This window comes from Anomaloglossus baeobatrachus, chromosome 3 (genome assembly GCF_048569485.1).
Source record: "Anomaloglossus baeobatrachus isolate aAnoBae1 chromosome 3, aAnoBae1.hap1, whole genome shotgun sequence".
NCBI classification, from domain to species: domain Eukaryota; kingdom Metazoa; phylum Chordata; class Amphibia; order Anura; family Aromobatidae; genus Anomaloglossus; species Anomaloglossus baeobatrachus.
This window is the reverse complement of record NC_134355.1, coordinates 232699317-232724756: the sequence shown is the minus strand read 5'-3', so window position 1 is coordinate 232724756 and position 25440 is coordinate 232699317. Positions and strand designations below refer to the sequence as shown.

The following is a 25440-nucleotide window of genomic DNA, read 5'->3' as shown; positions in this document are numbered from 1 at the left end:
ATACTGTCTGCTGAGCTGTGTATCTAATCCTATCCTGTTTGATACTGTTTTCTGAGCCGTGTTTCTAACCCTATCCTGTGTGATACTGTATGCTGGGCTGTGTATCTAATCCTCTCCTGTGTGATACTGTCTGCTGAGCTGTGTATCTAATTCTATCCTGTTTGATACTGTATGCAGGGCTGTGTATCTAATCCTATTCTGTTTGATACTGTATGCAGGGCTGTGTATCTAAACCTATTGTGTGTGATACTGTTTGCTGAGCCGTGTATTTAATCATATCCTTTGTGATACTGTCTGCTGAGTTGTGTATCTAATCCTATCCTGTGTGATACTGTCTGCAGAGCCGTGTATCTAATCCTCCCCTGCGTGATACTGTCTCTTGAGCCGCATATCTAATCCTCTCCTGTGTGATACTGTCTGCTGAGCCGTGTATCTAACCTATCCTGTGTGATACTTTATGCAGGGCTGTGTATCTAATCCTATCCTGTGTGATACTGTCTGCTGAGCTGTGTATCTAATCCTATCCTGTGTGATACTGTCTGCTGAGCTGTGTATCTAATCCTATCCTGTGTGATACTGTCTGCTGAGCCGTGTATCTAGTCCTATCCTATGTGATACTGTCTGCTGAGCCGTGTATCTAATCCTCCCCTGTGTGATACTGTCTGCTGAGCTTTGTATCTAATCCTCTCCTGTGTGATACTGTCTGCTAAGCTGTGTATCTAGTCCTATCCTGTGTGATACTGTCTGCTGAACTGTGTATCTAATCCTATCCTGTTTGATACTGTTTTCTGAGCTGTGTATCTAATCCTCTCCTGTGTGATACTGTCTGCTGAGCTGTGTATCTAATCCTATCCTGTTTGATACTGTATGCAGGGCTGTGTATCTAATCCTATCCTGTTTGATACTGTATGCAGGGCTGTGTATCTAAACCTATTGTGTGTGATACTGTTTGCTGAGCCATGTATCTAGTCCTATCCTGTGTGATACTGTCTGCTGAGCCGTGTATCTAGTCCTATCCTGTGTTACTGTCTGCTGAGCCGTGTATCTATTCCTATCCTGTGTGATACTGTATGCTGGGCTGTGTATCTAATCCTATCCTGTGTGATACTGTCTACTGAGTTGTGTATCTAATCCTACCCTTTGTGGTACTGTCTGCTGAGCCGTGTATCTAATCCAATCCTGTGTGATGCTGTCTATCTGATCCTGTCCTGTTTGATACTCCAGGTATCCTTGGTGACACTTTAGACATTTCTGGTCACCAACAAAATGGCTCCGCACTGTGTCCCTACATTTCATTCTCTCTTATCTGTTGGAAACACCCAGATTGGGAGGTGAGATCACACACAGGAGAGCAGATTCTGCCCACTTTTCTACAGCTGTAATCCAGGCTATTTCTACAGTGGGATATCTGTAGGATTTCAGCAGCTGCTCCCCCTAATTTTTAACAGTGGAAATCAAACTTTTACCTTTTTTTATATTTTGCTCAGTTAAAAACAAATAATATTTAAACAAAACATTAAAACATTAATACTTTACATTTTTTCAGTTATTTATTTATTTATTTTTACGACACCTTCCCTTTAACTACCCCACCACTGACACATTTGAGAAAATGTTACATGGATTCATAAAGTCACATGCGTCCCAGAGTGGATGTTAGGAAAAATGCATTCAAAATGTCACTTGACCTCCAGGTTCTACTCTTGAAGAAACCAGTTAAGGGGACATGTGCTCTAGTCCAGAATGTCTGTATCATACTATGTATCCATATGCATTTTTAATTCTGCAATCCACTGGGGTTCTGTGCTTTGGCAAGGATATATTTAATCACAATTAGGCTATGACCGCACTTTGCGTTTTTACTTGCGTTTCGGCAGCGTTTTGATCTGCAGCGTTTTCATGCCAAAAGGCATGCATTTTGGTTTTCCATGATAGTCTATGGAAAATGTTGTTTTCCTGACCGCACTTTGCGTTTTAAAACGCTGCGTTTAATTTGCATATTTTGTGGCAAAAACCATGCGTTCAAAGAAGCAGCATGTCAATTGTTTTTGCCATTTTGGGTGCGTTTTGCGAATATTAAAGTCAATGAGAAATGGCAAAAACCAAGAAACATCAAATTTCCTGCGTTTTACCTGCTTTTTAGCTGCAGAAAACATGCGTTTTGGACGCATGCTTTTCTCATATTAAAATAATGGAATAATATGTCCCTTTACACACACACATAATCCGACAATTAAATTAAAGCAAATCATGATTTTATTGCTATTTTAGCAATAAATATTAAAAAACCGCTATAATTTCATGAAAAATAACTTTTTTCTTTATTAATTCACAAAATATATATGTATTGTTTTTTTTTCTCTTTTTTCATTCTGTTTGACTGTGTAAACTTTATTTAGCAGTGTCTTGATGTTCAAAACGCATCTGTCAAAACGCTGGTGAAAAAGCATTTAAACTGCACTGAAAACGTATCTAAGACGCGGTAAATACGCATGCATTTTTAGCGCTAAATTTCTGGAAAAGGCAACTTAGGCTAAATCAATTAAGGCAAAAACGTGCGTTTAGAAATGCACCTAGGACGACGCAAAGTGCGGTCATAGCCTAATAGTAGCTAATTTTCAGCCATATTAGTTTGTCAGCCTTTTGGTTGGTCGTTTGATAATTTGGCATGCTTTAGCCTATGTATTATTTTGAGTATAATAACCCCTACTGAGCTGTCTTTAGTGGGACTGCCATTCCTTAATTGTTATGTGAATATTTTTAGTGTTTTTCTAGTATTTAATAAAAAGGTTTTTTTTTTCTGAATGCTGTGGTAGTTCTTTTAGCTACACTTCAGATTCATGTAGCAAAACTATAAAAGTGGAAAATCTGACATAGCATAAAATTTACAGGACCGATAAATTTGTTAATCTTAGGTGTCCAAGCAATGAGAGTATCAAAGTATCTTCCAGATATGAACTGTGTTTCTTGGTTGGTTTAAATAAAAGTATGTCCCAGAAGGTAAATCCTACAAATTCACACAAAAAACTATAGTTTCAGCACAATTAAATACAAAGAATACCTCTCTTTAGCATCCAGAAAAGCCTTGGCAAAAGGATTGTGCTTTATTTTAAGAGCAGTAATCTAAAACATACAAAGAAACCATAAGTACAGACATTACATATAAAATATTAAATAACTATACAAAATATTTCCCTACATAATAAATATTTTTATTATGAATTAACAAGCTAAATATTTTTAATTCCACAGTTCATAGGTTAATATGGTTTCATTGGTTGCTACAGGCCAAAGGCATTTACTTCTCTTAAACATGTATGATGGAGAAGGTAAATGTGTGAGCAAGTAATATTTAATATGATTGTTAATAGATTATGGGTAAAATATATTATCCACAATATGTACCTCTTCATTCTGATATGCAGTCACAGCAATGAATTGTGTCTCTGGAAATGAGTGACTAGTGATCATTCTCTGAGGGCCACCAACTCTTACGATGTGAATTCTGGGTTCATATTTGTGCAATGAGTTTAGCATAATCTGATAATAAGAAAGAAAAAAATAACTATCCTTTTAATGGTGTCACCAGAAGAGAGAATATTTCTGTAGTACCAATGATAAAAAAAATATTACCTGGCCACCACCATTCATTTTATTTGTGAGTTTAACTTTACTAAAAGAAACAGGATCTTTCATCCAATGGGCTCCAAAGTTTGGGGAATCTGGGTGAATGTAGACGCAGCTTGGAGCTTGAGGCTCAGGTTTCCCTCCTGGAACCCATTCACCGTTTACATACTTCCACCTGTGGTTATCTGCTGACACAAAGTCCAGTAGGAAAGTGTACATAGCATTTGGGTCTAATCCAGACACACACACTTTCAGCACAGGAAACATTCTCCTAAAATATAAAGAAAACATGTAATCATGTTACTACAATACAGACATATAAATATTTATAAATCAGTAATAGTTAATGTAATAGTTGACCTAGAACTAACAGTTTAGGAGAGATTACATTGAATACAGTATCTATTATCACAACATTGCTTACATTCTCCATGGGTGGGTTGGATGTAACTACTGTATCTGTGTCTTTTTAACCATGGACAAATAAAGTAATTTAAAAGATGGTGTTAAAAAAGGAAATTAAATATTCTCCCTTTTAATTTCCTTTGAGCCCAGCATCTCCTTTTGTGTTTAATTTGGGGTCAAACAACCTATAAGCTTTGAAGTCGCTTTAATTGCTTTGCTACTGATAGAATACAATTTCTCTGAGACATTTTCAATACAGCTTTATAGAATCTCATAACTACGTGGACACTTTTCTCAGGCTATAAGTAGTAGATATTTATCAGTCTAGAAGCTTATGATTATATGAGCTTTTACATATTCCAATTTTTTTCATCTGCTGCTTATTCTGATTTTATTGTTATTGTTTACAAAGTAATGTGTGCACGTGTGTTATAACTACTTTTAAAAAAAGTTAGTTATTATTCGAGTAAATTTTCACACTAATTTCATTATAACTAGGTAACATATTATAATATTTAGGGAACACAAATAAAATATTAATTTATTAATGGTCAGGGGGCATAAGCCACAGCTAAAAAGGTCTGGCAACAGCTTTCTCCTTTCTCTAGGCTATGTGTCCATGGTAGAATGTTGCTGCGGATTTTTCTGCATGAAAATCCGCGACTTTCGCGGCAAATCCGCACCTTATTTTTTCCGCGGATTTGCCGCGGATTTACCGCGGAATTGCCGCGGATTTTGATGCGGATTTTTTTTTTTTTCCCCAATTCTAAAGCCAAAATCCGCACCAAAATCCGCAACAATAATTGACATGCTGCAGATTTTTCCGGATCAAAATCCGCGGCAAATCCGCCGCGGAAAAATCCGCAGCATGGACACAGAATTTCCAAAATGCCATTGAAATGGCTTGGAGGTGCCGCTGCTGCAGATTTTCTGAAAATCCGCGGCATTTCCGCGAGAAATCCGCGGCAAAATCCGCGCATTTTCCGCAGCGTGGACACATAGCCTAAGGCTATGTGCCCACGCTGCGGATTTACCGCGGATTTTGCCACGGATTTGCCGCGGATTTACTGCGGATTTTCCGAAAATCTGCAGCAGCGGCACTTCCAAGCCATTTCAATGGCATTTTGGAAATGCTGTGTCCATGCTGCGGATTTTTCCGCGGCGGATTTGCCGCGGATTTTGATCCGGAAAAATCTGCAGCATGTCAATTATTGTTGCGGATTTTGGTGCGGATTTTGGGTATAGAATGGGGAAAAAAAAAAAAAATCCGCATCAAAATCCGCGGCAAATTCGCGGTTATCCGCGGTAAATCCGCGGCAAATCCGCGGCAAAAATAAGGTGCGGATTTGCCGCGAAAGTCGCGGATTTTCATGCAGAAAAATCCGCAGGTGCATTCTACCGTGGACACATAGCCTAAGGCGGGCTTTACACGTTGTGACATCGGCAATGAGATATCGTCGGGGTCACTTCGTTAGTGACGCACATCCGGCGCCGTTACCGACATCGCGGCGTGTAACGCAAATGAGCGACGATCAACGAGTACAAAAACGTCAAAAATCGTTGCTCGTTGTCACGTCGCTCATTTCCATAATATTGCTGCAGCGACAGGTACGATGTTGTTTGTCGTTCCTGCGGCAGCACACATCGCTGTGTGTGACGCCGCAGGACCGACAAACATCTCCTTACCTCCGTCCACCGGAAAAGGAGGAAGGAAGGAGGTGGGCGGCATATTCCAGCCGCTCATCTCCACCTCTCCTTTTCTATTGGGCAGTGGTTCAGGGATGCTACTGTGACGTCGCTAGGACACTGAACGAACCGCCCCCTTAGAAAGGAGGGGGATCGCTGGTCACGGCGATGTTGCAGAGCAGGTATGTGCGTGTGACGCTGCCGTAGCGATAATGTTTGCTAAGGCAGCGATCACCACCTATCGCATGTGCGACGGGGGCGGGTGTTATCATGCCCGGCATCGCTAGCATCGGCTAGCGAGGTCGCAGCGTGTAAAGCCCGCTTAAGTGTTCATGTGGGAGACTTGGGAGCAATAGCCGCTACATACCAGATTAATTGTCAGATTACTACATATATATTATTACCTTCTTTACAAAAAATACATGGAGCAATCTGAAAATAATCTGGTATTTAGCAGCTATCGCTCCCAAGTCTCCTACATGAACACTTAGGAGAGAAAGGAGAAAGCTGTTGCCAGACCTTTTTAGCAGTGGCTTATTCTCCCAGAAAGTTAGGGGTACTTTGCACACTACGACATCGCAAGCCGATGCCGCAATGCCGAGCGCGATAGTCCCCCGCCCCCGTCGCAGCTGCGATCATTGTGATAGCTGCCGTAGCGAATATTATCGCTACGGCAGCTTCACATGCACTCACCTGCCGTGCGACGTCGCTCTGGCCGGCGAACCGCCTCCTTCTTAAGGGGGCGGGTCGTGCAGCGTCACTGCGACGTCACACGGCAGGCGGCTAATAGGAGCGGAGGGGCGGAGATGAGCGGGATGTAAACATCCTGCCCACCTCCTTGCTTCCACATATCCTACGGGAGCTGCGGTGACGCAGGTAGGAGATGTTCCTCGCTCCTTCACACACAGCGATGTGTGCTGCCGCAGGAGTGAGGAACAACATCGGACCTTCGCGTCAGCGTAATTATGGAATTCGCTGACACTACACCGATGATACGATTACGACGCTTTTGCGCTCGTTAATTGTATCATCTAGGATTTAAACACTACGATGTCGAGAGCGATGCAGGAAGTGCGTCACTTTCGACATGACCCCACCGACATCGCACCTGCAATGTCGTAGTGTGCAAAGTACCCCTTAGGATACTGTCACACTTTAGCGACGCTCCAGCAATCCCACCAGTGATATGACCTGGTCAGGATCGCTGGTGCGTCGCTACATGGTCACTGGTGAGCTGTCAATCAGGCAGATCTCACCAGCGACCAGTGACAAGCTCCCAGCGACGCATCACTTGGTAACTAAGGTAAATATTGGGTAACCAAGCGCTTGGTTACCCGATATTTACCTTTGTTACCAGCGCACACCACTTAGCGCTGGCTCCCTGCACTCCTAGCCAGAGTACACATCGGGTTAATAAGCAAACCGCTGTGCTTATTTACCCGATCTGTACTCAAGCTACGTGTGCATGGAGCAGGGAGCCGGCACTGACAGCGTGAGAGCGGCAGATGCTAGTAACCAAGGTAAATATCGGGTAACCAAGGAAAGGACTTCCCTTGGTTACCCGATGTTTACCGTTGTTACAGCTTACCGCAGGCTGCCAGACGCCGGCTCCCTGCTCCCTGCACATTCAGATCATTGCTCTCTCGCTGTTACACACAGCGATGTGTGCTTCACAGCGGGAGGGCAACGTCAAAAAAATGAACCAGCACTGTCGAGCAGCAATCTCACAGCAGTGGCCAGATCGCTGCTCAGTGTCACACAGAGCGAGATTGCTAATGAGGTCACTGCTGCGTCACAAAAACCATAACTCAGCAGCGATCTCACTAGCGATCTCGCTATGTGAGAAGTACCCCTTAAAGGATTAGGTGTTAGAATGCCAACACCTTGATTAACTTGATGGGAGAGGATCAACGTGGCCAGTATAGATAAAATAATTGGCTGATGTCACTGAATTTAGCAGGTTTAGCCAGCTTTCATCTAATTTTTTTTTATTGGTGAAGCATGTAAGATGTGTATGGAGATAAAATTTGAAATGTAATTATATGTCTGTGTGAGAATAAATAATTTGCTTTTTAGCTATACTTTTAGTGACCTTATTAGTTTATTCTTGGTGGTCAATGTTGGAACAATACAAAAAAGATTTAAATTATCGTACTTTATTAGTCTCTCAACATTGGACTTTTTAATATTTGATAGAAAAGCCATTGACACTTTCCCCCTCTCTTCACTGAAGTGAATATGTACAGTCAGTCATTCTAAATGTGACTGCATGTCCAGCATAAAGAACACAGAAAGCTGATCTTCAAGTTTATTGTCCTGTATTTTGGATTGTGACAGCAGTACAGTTTATATATATATATATATATATATATATATATAATCTCAATTCTATGATTTCATATAGTAATGTAAATATCTATCTTTATTATTAGTCAATTAAAATTTTTTGTAAAATATAACAAAAATAATTATTTATACCCATATTACTGTATTTAAATAATTAGTTAATACATGTAAACTTACTGAATCCTTAAGCAGAATTTTAAGCTCAATATTTACATTTATTTCTTCATGTGTGTAGTTTTGAGAGCTATTGGCTATATCCAAGTTTATAAACACTGTTCACACAGCATTTATCATTTCCACTGTTCAGCTTTGACATAGTAGCAGAGCACTAAATATGATGACAGTGACAAATCATCTTTTGGCAGACACCAATAGTGACTAATAACTCCGCTGATTACATTGGAGCAACCAGATTTTGATTCTTTTAAGTTAGTCTGTGACTGAGGTTATGGCACAGATGTGAACAGAGCCTAATATATTATTTTTCATGTTTGCTGTTAGAAAAAAATAATGCTTTAGTAAATTTTTAGAATCCATGTAATATTTACACAAGCAGCAATTGGTCAATATAAATAAAAAATAAATAGATCACCTGCCTTCCATCATTATTATCTGTCTCAATGCAATGTAAATAAACATTATCAAATTATTTTACTTAGGAGTTAAAGAGTGTAAGAGTCCTACCTTCCATTTTTGGTGACAATCATCTCATTGGTAAGCTCCTTAAATCGCACCCAAAGTTCTTGGTCTTCCAAAGACACTTTGAGCTCTCTTTCTGTTGGGTCCCCCTTCTCACTTCCTGCTTGAAGCTCATTTTCCACTGCATTGAGAAGATGATCTACTTGGCACTGTATTTTTTTTCCACAACTCTTAGTTGCAATCAAACTCATCACTCAAATGTTGTTCCTCCACCACAAATCAAATCTCTACAGATCCAAAAGTCTTGTAAGGATGCTGTCAAATGCTTGATCAGTAGATGATTTATTTGGAGACAGTAAATCCACTTGACCTTAGCAGCACAGGTTTCACTAATCAACATTACATTGCTTTACTCTACAATAAATAGCCATGGCCATGGTGGGGTGGTGGCATCCCTCACAGAGTAAAAAGAGCAGTGATTGGGTATGGCGTCCTTTGATCTTTGTGAATACGGAATTTCACTGGTGCAGCCTTCACACTGTGATAGTCTTCTGAAGTTAATTGCTACTGAAAGGAACTTTATGCAAATAGCCAAATACTTGCACCTTTTTAAAGACCAGATCTGCAGAGAGGAAATGATGTGTCAGGCCCAATAACAATTAAGTAACAATGACACCTGGACAAATTTTATTTTTTAACATTTATTTTCCTGAAAGCCAGGGATAAATAATAATATTATCATTGCTCAGTGGCATAACTAGAGTTTGATGGGCCCCGGTGCAAAGTTCAGACCTGCCCCCCCTCCACGTACACTGACACTTGGGATACAGGATAATAAGCACCCAGGTTTCCCGTGATCTGAAATCGATCTTTCAGCACCCAGCGTTCCTATGTTCTGATATCCATCTTGTCTTCAGCACCCAGCTTTCCCATGCTGTGCTATAGATCTTTCCCTCAGCACCCAGCTTTCCCATATCAGAGCATGGGAAAGCTGGGTGCTGAGATAAGAGCCTTTTTTTCTCAGCACAAAACGTTCCCATCCTATGCTTGTATCTTTCTCCACCCTTGTATATAGTTTTCCAAATACTATAATGGCCCCCACATAGCCTTCCATATTGTATAAAGGGTCCCACATAACCCTTCATATATTACCATGCACATCCATAGTCCTCCATGTATTATAATGCATTTCCCATAGTTCTCCATGTATTATAATTCACCCCATAGTCCTCCATAAATTCTACTGCACCACATAGTCCGCCATATATTATAATGCAGCCCCATAATCCTCCTATGTATAAAGCAGCCCTCATAGCCCTCTAAATATTATAATGAATTTCTCATAGCTCTCCATGTATTCTAATTTACCCCATAGTTCTCCATATATTATAATTCACCCCATAGTTCTCCATATATTATAATGCAGCCCTATAGTCCTCCATGTATAAAGTAGCCTTGCAATTATTATAATGAATTTCTCATAGTTCTCCATGTATTATAATTCAGCCCATAGTACTCCATATATTATACTACACCACATAGTCCTTCATGTTTTATAATTCACCCCCATAGTCCATGTATAAGGTAGCCTCCATAGTCCTTTATATATTTTAATGTAGCCCCCATAGTCCTATATGTATTATAACGCAACCCCATAAAACATCATATTGTAGTTTGCATCTCCATACTCCTCCAAGTATAATGCACCCCTATAATCCATGTATATGTCCTTCCAGCCCTCTAGACCTCCATGTATAATGCAACCCTTGTCCATGAATAAGGTGTCCTTCATGTTTATTATGCAGCCCCCCAGACCTCCATGTATAATAATGTAGCCAGTCTCCCCAGGCCTCCATGTATAATAATGCAGCCAGCCTCCCCAGGCCTCCATCTATAATAATGGAGCCTCCCCAGGCCTCCATGTATAATATAGCAGCTAGCCTCTCCAGGCCTCCATGTATAATAATGCACACAGCCTCCCCAGGCCTCCATGTATAATAATGCACACAGCCTCCCCAGGCCTCCATGTATAATAATGCAGCCAGCCTCCCCAGTCCTCCATGTATTATATAGCAGCCAGCCTCCCCCCGTCCTCCATGTATAATATAGCAGCCAGCCTCCCCAGTGCTCCATGTATAATATAGCAGCCAGCCTCCCCAGTCCTCCATGTATAATATAGCAGCCAGCCTCCCCAGTCCTCCATGTATAATAATGCAGCCAACCTCCCCAGGCCTCCATGTATAATAATACAGCCAGCCTCCCCAGTCCTCCATGTATAATATAGCACACAGCCTCTCCAGGCCTCCATGTATAATAATGCAGCCAGCCTCCCAGTCCTCCATGTATAATATAGCAGCTAGCCTCTCCAGTCCTCCATGTATAATATAGCAGCTAGCCTCTCTAGGCCTCCATGTATAATAATGCAGCCAATCTCCCCAGGCGTCCATGTACAGTATAATGCAGCCTCACCAGTCCTCGATGTATAATAATGCAGCCAGCCTCCCCAGTCCTCCAGGTATAATAATGCAGCCAGCCTTCCCAGTCCTCCATGTATAATATAGCAGCCATCCTCCCCAGTCCTCCATGTATAATATAGCAGCCAGCCTCCCCAGTCCTCTATGTACAGTTAGGTCCAGAAATATTTGGACAGTGACACAAGTTTTGTTATTTTAGCTGTTTACAAAAACATGTTCAGAAATACAATTATATATATAATATGGGCTGAAAGTGCACACTCCCAGCTCAGCTACAATATGAGAGTTTTCACATCCAAATCGGAGAAAGGGTTTAAGAATCATAGCTCTGTAATGCATAGCCTCCTCTTTTTAAAGGGACCAAAAGTAATTGGACAAGGGACTCTAAGGGCTGCAATTAACTCTGAAGGTGTCTCCCTCGTTAACCTGTAATCAATGAAGTAGTTAAAAGGTCTGGGGTTGATTACAGGTGTGTGGTTTTGCATTTGGAAGCTGTTGCTGTGACCAGACAACATGCGGTCTAAGGAACTCTCAATTGAGGTGAAGCAGAACATCCTGAGGCTGAAAAAAAAGAAAAAATCCATCAGAGAGATAGCAGACATGCTTGGAGTAGCAAAATCAACAGTCGGGTACATTCTGAGAAAAAAGGAATTGACTGGTGAGCTTGGGAACTCAAAAAGGCCTGGGTGTCCACGGATGACAACAGTGGTGGATGATCGCCGCATACTTTCTTTGGTGAAGAAGAACCCGTTCACAACATCAACTGAAGTCCAGAACACTCTCAGTGAAGTAGGTGTATCTGTCTCTAAGTCAACAGAAAAGAGAAGACTCCATGAAAGTAAATACAAAGGGTTCACATCTAGATGCAAACCATTCATCAATTCCAAAAATAGACAGGCCAGAGTTAAATTTGCTGAAAAACACCTCATGAAGCCAGCTCAGTTCTGGAAAAGTATTCTATGGACAGATGAGACAAAGATCAACCTGTACCAGAATGATGGGAAGAAAAAAGTTTGGAGAAGAAAGGGAACGGGACATGATCCAAGGCACACCACATCCTCTGTAAAACATGGTGGAGGCAACGTGATGGCATGGGCATGCATGGCTTTCAATGGCACTGGGTCACTTGTGTTTATTGATGACATAACAGCAGACAAGAGCAGCCGGATGAATTCTGAAGTGTACCGGGATATACTTTCAGCCCAGATTCAGCCAAATGCCGCAAAGTTGATCGGACGGCGCTTCATAGTACAGATGGACAATGACCCCAAGCATACAGCCAAAGCTACCCAGGAGTTCATGAGTGCAAAAAAGTGGAACATTCTGCAATGGCCAAGTCAATCACCAGATCTTAACCCAATTGAGCATGCATTTCACTTGCTCAAATCCAGACTTAAGACGGAAAGACCCACAAACAAGCAAGACCTGAAGGCTGCGGCTGTAAAGGCCTGGCAAAGCATTAAGAAGGAGGAAACCCAGCGTTTGGTGATGTCCATGGGTTCCAGACTTAAGGCAATGATTGCCTCCAAAGGATTCGCAACAAAATATTGAAAATAAAAATATTTTGTTTGGGTTTGGTTTATTTGTCCAATTACTTTTGACCTCCTAAAATGTGGAGTGTTTGTAAAGAAATGTGTACAATTCCTACAATTTCTATAAGATATTTTTGTTCAAAGCTTCAAATTAAACGTTACAATCTGCACTTGAATTCTGTTGTAGAGGTTTCATTTCAAATCCAATGTGGTGGCATGCAGAGCCCAACTCGCGAAAATTGTGTCACTGTCCAAATATTTCTGGACCTAACTGTATAATATAGCAGCCAGCCTCCCCAGTCCTCAATGTATAATAATGCAGCCAATCTCCCCAGGCCTCCATGTATAATATAGCAGCTAGCCTCTACAGGCCTCCGTGTATAAAAACGCAGCCAGCCTCCCCAGTCCTTCATGTATAATATAGTAGCTAGCCTCTTCAGGCCTCCATGTATAATAATGCAGCCAGTCTCCCCAGTCCTCCATGTATAATAATGCAGCCAACCTCCCCAGGCGTCCATGTACAGTATAATGCAGCCTCCCCAGGCGTCCATGTACAGTATAATGCAGCCTCCCCAGGCCTCCATGTACAGTATAATGCAGCCTCCCCAGGCCTCCATGTACAGTATAATGCAGCCTCCCCAGGCCTCCATGTACAGTATAATGCAGCCTCCCCAAGCCTCCATGTACCGTATAATGCAGCCTCCCCAGGCCTCCATGTACAGTATAATGCAGCCTCTCCAGGCCTCCATGTACAGTATAATGCAGCCTCCCAGGCCTCCATGTACAGTATAATGCAGCCTCCCCAGGCCTCCATGTACAGTATAATGCAGCCTCCCCAGGCCTCCATGTACAGTATAATGCAGCTTCCCCAGGCCTCCATGTACAGTATAAAGCAGCCTCCCCAGGCCTCTGACCAACTCACTAATTTATATATAAAAAAACAACAAGTACTCACCGCTCTCCTTCTTCCACTGCTGCTCTGTCCTCATGTCTCCTCGTTCCACTGCTGCTGTCCTCACCGCTCTCCTCTTCCACCACCGCTGCTCCATCCTCCCCTCTCCTCGCTCTCCCGGTGCTACGGTCGGCGTCCTCCCTCCCTGCAGACTCAGCACAGCAGTCGCACAGGAGTGACGTCACCGCGCAGGCACAGGGGGATAATGATGATGCAGAGCGACGCCGGCCGCTCTATGCTTCATTATTACTGTGCGCGCTGATGGGGGAGGGGTGTCCCGGTGCCGCCACTGACATCGGGCAGGGGGGCCCGGTGTTGTCAGTGGCAGCAGGTCATATAGTGCTTGTGTGCTTTTTGCAAACACCAATAATAAAAATCGCTTGATATATCTTTCTATATTGTGCCTGGTTGATCCCTTATTTTTGGCTCTCTTTTTCTTACTCTTCACATGTTATGTTTTTTGTGCAAAGGGTTAACCCAGAGGTTAGCTGTGCCCTCTGTGTGCCTCTTTTCCAATAGTGGGTCATATAGTGGCCGCGTGCATTGACAGATCAGCCCAGCTCCTCTCTCACTGACAGGAACTGGCTGCTGATCTGTCGGGCGGCCGCGGGCCCCTAACCTCCCGGGCCCGGCCACAATGGCGACCGCTGCGACTGCGGTAGTTATGTCCCTGTCATTGCTGAAATCTGTGATTATTCCAGGTCTTGATAGGACAGGGGCCAGCAACTTGCAGCGCTCCAGTTATTATAAAGCTACAACTACCAGCAGGCAATCAAACCACAATTGCTGACCACTGCGCTAAGATATTTTATCACAATATGATCTGAGGGATTACAATTTCTTAGGATAACTTGGCAGTAACTTAGCGCTGTATCCTATCCACTGCTTTTTCTGAGACAATGACTATTAACTGCTTGAGCAGATAATTGCAGTATGATGCCCTTCAAGTACATTGGATAAGTCATTGTTCAGAAAAATCAACAAAAGTTAATTTTAAACAATAGGGATCCAGGAGATTGGATCCCTAAAATTGATAGCACATATTAATGACCTTGAAGGGGTTGTCTTGACTTGGGCCAAAAGTCTGCAGTCACTCTTCGTGACTGCAGAATATTGAATCATGTCAGCGTGCAATTTTCCTGGTAATAGCGATTCGAGGGGTGCAGTCATGTGACCACATGTATGCAATTTGCCTCCTTGCAGTCACACGCCGATTAATTGTTTTTGACTTTTTTCAATAGAATTTAAGCCAGACATGTCTAGTCAGCATATGACAGCAAGAATGGTCCTGCATTTGGCTCCATCCATCTTCCATCAATTTTAACCATCTTCCCTGTCCCTGCTGAAGAAAAGCAGGCCCAAACCATGATGCTGCTACCACCACCATGTTTGACAGTGGGGATGGTGTGTTCAGGGTGATGAGCTGTGTTGCTCTTACGCCAAACATATCGTTTGGTATTGTGCCCAAATAGTTTGTTTTTGGTTTCATCTGACCAGAGCACCATCTTCCACATGTTTGGTGTGTCTCCCAGGTGGCTTGTGGCAAACTTTAAACGACATTTTTTATGGATATCTTTGAGAAATGGCTTTCTTTTTGCCACTCTTCCTTAACCCCTTCAGCCCCAAGCCTATTTTGACCCTAAAGACCAGGCCACTTTTTGCAATTTTGACCAGTGTCTTTTTATGAGGTTATAACTCTGGAACGCTTCAATGGATCACGGTGATTCTGAGATTGTTTTTTTGTGACATATTGGGCTTCATGATAGTGGTAAATTTAGGCCAATAATTTTTGCGCTTCTTTGTGAAAAAAACGGAAATTTCGTGAAAATGTTGTCATTTTCAAACTTTTAATTTTTATGCTCTAAAACCAACGAGACATATGACAAAATAATTAATAAATAACATTTCCCACATGTCTACTTTACATCAGAACAATTTTGGGAAAAAAAAAATAAGGAAGTTATAGGGGTTCAAAGTTTATGAGCAATTTCTCATTTTTACAACAAAATTTACAAAGCCACTTTTTTTAGGGACCACATCACATTTGATGCGATTTTGAAAGGTCTACATGACACAAAACATCCAAAAGTGACACCATTCCAAAAACTGCACCCCTCAGGGTACTCAAAACCACATTCAAGAAGGTTATTAACCCTTCAGGTGCTTCACAGTAACTAAAGCAATGTGGAAGGTAAAAATGAACATTTTACATTTTGCAAAAAAATTGTTAATTTAGCCTCAAATATTGCATATTCACAAGGGTAACAGGATTAAATGAACCCCCAGAATTTGTTGGGCAATTTCTTCTGAGCACGCAGATACCTTATATGGGGCAAAAAACCACTGTTTGGGCGCACGGCAGGACTCGGAAGGGAAGGAGCGTCATTTGACTTTTTGAACAGAAAATTAGCTGGAATAGTTAGCTGCACCATTTTGCGTTTGGAGAGCCCCTGAGGTGCCGAAACAGTGGAGCTCCCCCACATGTGACCTCATTTTGGAAACTAGACCCCTCATGGAATTTATCTAGATGTTTATTGAGCTCTTTGAACCTCTGGGGGCTTCACAAAAGTTAATAAAGTTGAGCCGTGAAAATAAAAAAAAAATTTATACCACGAAATTGTTACTTTGAACCTCTGGGGGCTTCACAAAAGTTAATAAAGTTGAGCCGTGAAAATAAAAAAAAATTTATACCACGAAATTGTTACTTCAACCAGGTAGCTTTATTTTTCACAAGGGTATCAGGAAAAATTGCACCATAAAATGATGGTGCAATTACTCCTGAGTACAGAGATACCTCATATGTGGTGGAAATCAAATGTTTGGGCGCACAGCAGGGCTCGGAATGCAAGGAGCGTCATTTGACTTTTCAAACGCAAAATTGTCTGGAATAATTAGCGTATTCCATGTTGTGTTTGGAGACCCCCCTGAGGTGCCGAAACAGTGGATCTCCCCCACAACTGACCCCATTTTGGAAACTAGACCCCCATGGCATAAAAAAAAATCAGGGCGCACGCACAGATGTTCTGCAAAAAGGGGGGGGGGGGACTAGGTGGGATGGAAAAAAGAAGTCCTGTCCAAGGTCGAGTACGACTGCAGGACAATTGCTGATCAGGTACCTAATTGTTCAAGTTTTGTCTTTTTTTTTTATTTGGGGTGCACAAAAAAAGGTACAAACTTGGGCAACAATTATGTACCTGATCAGTTAATCACGTAGCTGATCAGCACTTGGCGGCAAGCGGGTGGGGGAGGAGGAGGGGGATGGAGTGGGAGATGCAATTGGGGATAGTTTGAAAAGAGCCACGAACAATACTTACAGGATGGATCAGAACAGCGGCAGATGGGGGGGACAGAGGGGAGGGCAGCAGATGGGGGGCAGCGGCATATAAAGGGAGCATCTGTGAATGTGAGATGGCGGCAGCTGGGATAGGGTGGCAGCGGATGGGAGAGGGCGCAGTGGATGCAGGAGTGGCGGAGGATGGGAGAAGGGGAGATGGGGGGGAAGGGGAGTGGGAGTGGGAGGTGAGATTGGAAATAGTTACCTTACAGGATGGATCTAGGCAGCAGGATCACAGGAGATGAAGGAGGCAGCAGATCGGGGAGGTCTGAGAGGTGGGAGAGGGAGCGCAGATCATGGGTGGTGACAGGTGAGCAGAGTACAGATCACGTCGGTGAGAGGTGAGGGAGCACAGATCACAGATGTGAGAGGTGAGGGAGCACAGATCACAGGGGTGACAGGTGAGGGAGCACACATCACGGGGGTGACAGGTGAGGGAGCGCACATGACGGGGGTGACAGGTCAGGGAGCGCACATGACGGGGGTGACAGGTGAGGGAGCGCACATGACGGGGGTGACAGGTCAGGGAGCGCACATGACGGGGGTGACAGGTGAGGGAGCGCACATGATGGGGGTGACAGGTGAGGGAGCGCACATGATGGTGACAGGTGAGGGAGCGCAAATCACAGGGGTGATAGGTGAGGGAGCATATATCACGGGGGTGACATGTGAGGGAGCTCTCATGACTAGAATGACAGGTGAGGGAGCTCACATGACGGGGTGACAGGTGAGGGAGCGCACATGACGGGGGTGACAGGTGAGGGAGCGCACATGACGGGGGTGACAGGTGAGGGAGCGCACATGACGGGGGTGACAGGTGAGGGAGCGCACATGACGGGGGTGACAGGTGAGGGAGCGCACATGACGGGGGTGACAGGTGAGGGAGCGCACATGATGGGGGTGACAGGTGAGGGAGCGCACATGATGGGTGTGACAGGTGAGGGAGCGCACATGACGGGGGTGACAGGTGAGGGAGCGCACATGACTGGGGTGACAGGTGAGGGAGCGCACATGACTGGGGTGACAGGTGAGGGAGCGGGCAGCACATAATGGAGGGGAGGGGGCGGGCAGCACATAACGGAGAGGAGGGGGCGGATAGCAAATAATGGAGGAGAGGAGGCGGGCAGCCCATAACCAAGGGGAGGGCGCAGGCAGCACATAACGGAGGGGAGGAGGCGGGCAGCACATAATGGAGGTGAGGAGGCGGGCAGCACATAACGGAGGTGAGGGGGCGGGCAGCACATAACGGAGAAGAAGGGGGCGGGCAGCACATAACGGAGGAGAAGGGTGCGGGCAGCACATAACGGAGGGGAGGGGGCTGGCAGCACATAACGGAGGTGAGAGGGCGGGCAGCACATAACGGAGGTGAGGAGGGGGCGGGCAGCACATAACGGAGGTGAGGGGGCGGGCAGCACATAACGGAGGTGAGGGGGCAGGCAGCACATAACGGAGGTGAGGGGACGGGCAGCACATAACGGAGGTGAGGGGGCGGGCAGCCGATCACGAGGGGGAGGGGGCGGGCAGCCGATCATGAAGGGGAGGGGGCGGGCAGCCTATAACGGGGGTGAGAGGTAGGGGTGCAGGCAGCAGATCGGGGAGAGCAGTGGCAGATGGAGAGGGCAGCGGCGGCGGATCGGGAGGCTTTTCGCCTGTTTGATACAGTGTAATGTCAGCGCAGCAACTTCCGGTTCCCATGCTCCGGTCCCATATCAGCATGGGACCGGAGCTTGTCGCCCTGCCATTGCACTGTATACACTCACTGTACTGGCGTGCTGCAGAACCGACAAGTGAAGCTGAGGGGGCGGTCACCGGCAACAGGTCCACTGTGATTGGAGAGATCGGTCACAAGGCCGATCTCTACAGTCAGAGCTGCTGGAGCTGGGGGAGGGTGATCCACTGAGGTCACCCAGCTCCAGCCAATGGCCAGTGCTACAGCTGCACTGGTCAGGGCTGGATTTCAATGTTTCAACCACTTTCAATGGCCAGAACATTACAGTGGCTGTGATTGGTTGAGCGGCGTTCGTCAGCCAATCACAGCCTCCGTAGGTCTGGGGAGGAGACAACACCCCTCCTGAGGTCAGGTACAGGTCCCCTCCTCCCCGAATCTGCGGTTTGTGCGAACCGATCGCAGTTACCGGGGGCTCCGGTGCCGTGATTTAGCCATGACGGAAAGATCCGTCATTGGTCTTTAAGTACCAGGGCACCATGACTGATCTTTCCGTCCATGGTCGTGAAGGGGTTAAAGGCCAGATTTGTGCAGTGTACGACTGATTGTTGTCCTATGGACAGACCACCTCAGCTGTAGATCTCTGCAGTTCATCCAGAGTGATCATGGGACTCTTGGCTGCATCTCTGATCAGTCTTCTTGTTTGAGATGAAAGTTTGGATGGACGGCCGGGTTTGGTAGATTTTCAGTGGTATGATACTCCTTCCATTTCAATATGATCACTTGCACAATGCTCCTTGGGATGTTTTAAGTTTTGGGAATCTTTTTGTAACCAAATCCGGCTTTAAACGTCTCCACAACAGTATCACGGACCTGCCTGTTGTATTCCTTGGTCTTCATGATGCTTTATGTGCTTTAAACAGAACATTGAGACTATCACAGAGCAGGAGTATTTATACAGAGACTTGATTACACACAGGTGGCTTATATTTATCATCATCAGTCATTTAGGACAACATTGGATCATTCAGCAATTCTCATAGTATCATAGTATCATAGTATCATAGTTTTTAAGGTTGAAGGGAGACTCTAAGTCCATCTAGTTCAACCTGTAGCCTAACATGTTGATCCAGAGGAAGGCAAAAAAACCCCAATGTGGCAAACAAGTTCCAATGGGGAAAAAATTTCCTTCCTGACTCCACATACGGCAATCAGACTAGTTCCCTGGATCAACACCCTGTCATAAAATCTAATATACATAACTGGTAATATTAAATTTTTCAAGAAAGGCGTCCAGGCTCTGCTTAAATGTTAGTAGTAAATCACTCATTACAACATCATGCGGCAGAGAGTTCCATAGTCTCACTGCTCGCACAGTGAAGTTCTCAATGAACTTCTGGAGTGAGTTTGTTGCACTGAAAGTAAAGGGGACGAATAATATTGCACGCCCCACTTTTCAGTTATTTATTTTTTAAAAAAGGTTAAAATAAGCAATAAATTTCGTTCAACTTCACAATTGTGTCCCACTTGTTGTTGATTCTTCACCATAACATAATTTTTTTTTTACTGGCAATACAATGGAATCGTGACTAGAGTTGAGCGCGGTTCGCGGTTCGAGGTTCGGTTCGAGTGATTTTGGGGGCTGTTCTAGATCGAACTAGAACTCGAGCTTTTTGCTAAAGCTCGATAGTTCTAGATACGTTCGAGAACGGTTCTAGCAGAAAAAAGACCAGCTAATTACTAGCTGGCTTTCCGCTGTAATAGTGTAAGTCACTCTGTGACTCACACTATTATGAAATTTCAGTGTATAGTGTGCGGGAACAGCGCATTCAGATCACTGCTGTTTGTATAATGGCGATCACCATTTTTTTTTTTTTTTCCTTGTCTTCCTTCCCTAAGCGCGCGCCTGTAGTGGGGCGGGCCAGCATGTCAGCCAATCCCAGACACACACACAGCTAAGTGGACTTTTAGCCAGAGAAGCAACGGCATGTGTGATAGGTTGTTCATGTCACATGTCCCTGCATTATAAAAACGGACATTTTCCTCCAGCACGCCATTATCTGCCTTCTGCGTCCTTGGTGTCACTCACCGCTGGCGCAGCTCCTATCTCCGATACTGCTGTGTACGCTCTATACACAGCGCTGTACAGAATAGGGATAGAAGTTTCTATCAGTCCTTTTAAGGGCTAATACCGGCAGGGTCAGAGCCATAGGTGACAGGTCCGTGAAAACAGAGTTCAACAGCTACACAAGATGACAGCGTCTGTGTAGCTAAGGTCAGGGATTTCCTCGCTGCATTTCCCCATTAGGAGGGATAGAAAGGCAGGCTTCCTTTCCTCTACCCAGAGACCCACAACCCTGCCACTGTATCCTCCTGCCCTTTGCACACTAAAACTCATTGTTACTAAGCCATTATACTAGCAAACACTGAGTGAACTTAGTGGCATCCTAAAAGTGGCTGTTGGACTTCTGTATTGACCCACTAGTGCAAAGATATTTGCAGCACGTCTGCCTGCATTGCACACTCAAGCTCATTGTTACTAAGCCATTATAGTAGCAAACACTGAGGAAACTTAGTGGCATCCTAAACGAGGCTGTTGGACTTCTGTATTGTCCCACTAGTGCAAAGATATTTGCAGCACGTCTGCCTGCATTGCACACTCAAACTCATTGTTAATAAGCCATTATACTAGCAAACACTGAGTGAACTTAGTGGCATCCTAAAAGTGGCTGTTGGACTTCTGTATTGTCCCACTAGTGCAAAGATATTTGCAGCACGTCTGCCTGCATTGCACACTCAAACTCATTGTTACTAAGCCATTATACTAGCAAACACTGAGTAAACTTAGTGGCATCCTAAACGTGGCTGTTGGACTTCTGTATTGTCCCACTAGTGCAAAGATATTTGCAGCACGTCTGCCTGCATTGCACACTCAAACTCATTGTTACTAAGCCATTATACTAGCAAACACTGAGTGAACTTAGTGGCATCCTAAAAGTGGCTGTTGGACTTCTGTATTGTCCCACTAGTGCAAAGATATTTGCAGCACGTCTGCCTGCATTGCACACTCAAACTCATTGTTACTAAGCCATTATACTAGCAAACACTGAGTGAACTTAGTGGCATCCTAAAAGTGTCTGTTGGACTTCCATTAGTGTCCCACTGGTGCCAAGCTATTTCTAGCACCTGTGCAGGACACCCTCCTGCTCTGTTTTTAATAAGCTATAATGATAGCAAAAAATGCTGCCATTTAGTGGCATACAAGAACTGGCTGTTGTATTTCATTATTGTCCCACTGGTGCCAAGCTATTTCTAGCACCTGTGCAGGACACCCTCCTGCTCTGTTTTTAATAAGCTATAATGATAGCAAAAATGCTGCCATTTAGTGGCATACAAGAACTGGCTGTTGTATTTCATTATTGTCCCACTGGTGCCAAGCTATTTCTAGCACCTGTGCAGGACACCCTCCTGCTCTGTTTTTAATAAGCTATAATGATAGCAAAAAATGCTGCCATTTAGTGGCATACAAGAACTGGCTGTTGTATTTCATTATTGTCCCACTGGTGCCAAGCTATTTCTAGCACCTGTGCAGGACACCCTCCTGCTCTGTTTTTAATAAGCTATAATGATAGCAAAAAATGCTGCCATTTAGTGGCATACAAGAACTGGCTGTTGTATTTCATTATTGTCCCACTGGTGCCAAGCTATTTCTAGCACCTGTGCAGGACACCCTCCTGCTCTGTTTTTAATAAGCTATAATGATAGCAAAAAATGCTGCCATTTAGTGGCATACAAGAACTGGCTGTTGTATTTCATTATTGTCCCACTGGTGCCAAGCTATTTCTAGCACCTGTGCAGGACACCCTCCTGCTCTGTTTTTAATAAGCTATAATGGTAGCAAAAAATGCTGCCATTTAGTGGCATACAAGAACTGGCTGTTGTATTTCATTATTGTCCCACTGGTGCCAAGCTATTTCTAGCACCTGTGCAGGACACCCTCCTGCTCTGTTTTTAATAAGCTATAATGATAGCAAAAAATGCTGCCATTTAGTGGCATACAAGAACTGGCTGTTGTATTTCATTATTGTCCCACTGGTGCCAAGCTATTTCTAGCACCTGTGCAGGACACCCTCCTGCTCTGTTTTTAATAAGCTATAATGATAGCAAAAAATGCTGCCATTTAGTGGCATACAAGAACTGGCTGTTGTATTTCATTATTGTCCCACTGGTGCCAAGCTATTTCTAGCACCTGTGCAGGACACCCTCCTGCTCTGTTTTTAGTAAGCTATAATGATAGCAAAAATGCTGCCATTTAGTGGCATACAAGAACTGGCTGTTGTATTTCATTATTGTCCCACTGGTGCCAAGCTATTTCTAGCACCTGTGCAGGACACCCTCCTGCTCTGTTTTTAATAAGCTATAATGATAGCAAAAAATGCTGCCATTTAGTGGCATACAAGAACTGGCTGTTGTATTTCATTATTGTCCCACTGGTGCCAAGCTATTTCTAGCACCTGTGCAGGACACCCTCCTACTCTGTTATTATAAGCTATAATGATAGCAAAAAATGCTGCCATTTAGTGGCATACAAGAAGTGACTGTTGGACTTCCATTAGTGTCCCACTGGTGCAAATCTATTTGCAGCACCTCTGCATGACACCCTCATGCACATTTTGCTATGCTAATTTTATAGCAAACTCAAGGAATTCCTTGCTGCATTTTATCATTCGGAGGGATAGAAAGTGAGGCTTCCTTTAGCTTTTCCTTCTGTTCATAGACAGCATCCCCAAGTCCACACCCGAAGAGCAATTTCTCCTCCACGTCTAAGTGTGGAGAGGCAGCTAGTGTGCATGCGTGTGCCGACTTACCCCAGCCGCAGCCTAACTACAGTGTTTCGCCTAGTGAGTATGCTCAGCCTGACTGTGCCATTCCTGAGGCTAAGTCTTCATTTCGGGATACAGCGCATGCTCCCACACTTAGTGCGAAAATCCTCTTTGCACAGGTACTTGCATTCCGTGCCGGGTCTAAGTCCTGTTTTGTGCCTAGACACCATGCTAAAGTTGATAGTCTTTTTTCAGAGGCTGTATTTCATGCTACTGAGCATGCTCAGGCACTTACTGCATCAGAGACTAGGTCCGGTAATGAACTCTTTGGCCCTGCCCCTGATGTGGGGGGCCCATATAGACCACAGGGCATCAGATGTCCTGACGATGTGGCCAGGCCTCTCCCAAATGGCTTGCAGAGGCCCGCCCCTATGACTTGTCACCTCATTATTGATGGTCAGACGATGACCGGTGAGGTGTTTGTGTCATGGCAGCCATGAGGTCATTATTGAAGTTGCGGTTCCAAATAGGACGCTAGTTATGCCAATCATGACGTGTCACTCTGCTTTTTTCTCCAGGAGGTGCATTGTGGTCCACCCTGGTTTGGGGCGGACCCAGGTTATAAAACGGGCTGGAGCCAACAAGGAGGTGCGCAGTCTTCTATTATGCTCCGAAAGAGCACACCTCCATGTGTTGAACCCATTGCGGCTTTAGGCCAGATGTAGGCAGGGATAGGGCGTCGATGCAGGTCGCCACCATAGTTGGTAACGCAGAACGGTTAAGACCAGCTCATGTACTACAAGTCCTGCTTGTGCAGCCCAGTGGCATTAACAGGCCTGCTGCTGCGCCTGCTGTCCACAGGTGTGGCCCCAATGCACACGGTCAGCGTACTGTGATGTTAACAGGGAGTTCCTGGGCTGGGTTGGCGTGTGAACCCTGTGACGCTATCAGGGCTCCCAGTCTCCAGATCCGAGTAGCGTCTAACTCGGTTCAGGCAACTATTAGTTTCATAGCCACACAGATCTGTATCCTCCACCTAACCTTCCAGTTGCCAACCTCTCCTTTTCCATCTGGGAGCACGGTGGACATTGACTGCTGATGGGGATATATAACTTTCTCTTTCTTTTCTTATTCATTTTCGTTATATAGCGGTAAGATAGTATATACCACCTTATCCAAATCTGCCAGTCCCACCGTAACAGATGGTGTTTCTTCATCAAATGTTACTTTTTCTTAACCACCAAACCCACGGAAAAATACTTTTTTCCCCTTTCCAACACACCTGTTCCCCTTTCCACCAGCATCTGTCCTTTTTCAACTCATTTGGTATATGACCAAAAGTGCAACTCTGCAGGGACACCGTACTCAATGCCATCTCAGCACAGCAGCCAGCCCTCGGTCCCTCAGATGTGGACAAGTAAAAGACCATTTCCTCCTATCCATGACAAAGCGTTGAGATTCACTCTGTGCAGCACTGGTGTTTACTGGAAAAGCAGATCTAACAATCCGTACCACCTTCTGCAGATACTCCTGTATACGTGCGTCCCTTTCTATGGCAGGAATTATTTCGCCAAATTTTGTCTTGTACCGGGGATCTAACAGTGTGGCAACCCAGTAGTTAGCATTACTTCGAATTCGTACAATTTGAGGGTCATGTTGTAGGTAGTGCAGCAAGAAGGCGCTCATGTGTCTTGTGCATCCAGGAGGACCAAGTCCTTTGTGTGTTGGTGGCAGAGAGGTGAGAATCGTGCCTCCTTCCTCTGCCCTCTCCCCCCAACCTCGCACAACCAAAATGTGAGCAAGCTCTCACTCATCTGCTGAGTCTTCCATGCCCATCGCCAGTTCGTCCTCCATTTCTTCATGGGCTCCTGCACCTTCCTCAACAATTTTTGCTGATACTATGCGCCCTTGTTAATCCCTCTCCCCCACCATGACTGCCGCCTAGGTGCCGCTCAC

The 25440-nt window shown here is 44.5% G+C and overlaps 1 protein-coding gene across 3 annotated transcripts in view; it reads right to left on the bottom strand.

Moving 5' to 3' along the window:
* The window catches only part of TBXT (T-box transcription factor T), a 259273-nt gene extending 250319 nt beyond the window's left edge, over positions 1-8954 (bottom strand). For all 3 annotated transcript variants that reach the window (XM_075338217.1, XM_075338218.1, XM_075338219.1), the window contains exons 1-4: positions 8749-8954; positions 3634-3898; positions 3406-3540; positions 3062-3123 (exon numbers count right to left, since the gene is read on the bottom strand). In XM_075338217.1, coding sequence (XP_075194332.1) covers positions 3062-3123; positions 3406-3540; positions 3634-3898; positions 8749-8954 — 668 coding nt within the window. The remainder of the gene's footprint in view (positions 1-3061; positions 3124-3405; positions 3541-3633; positions 3899-8748) is intronic.
* Between the last annotated feature and the right edge of the window lie 16486 nt (positions 8955-25440).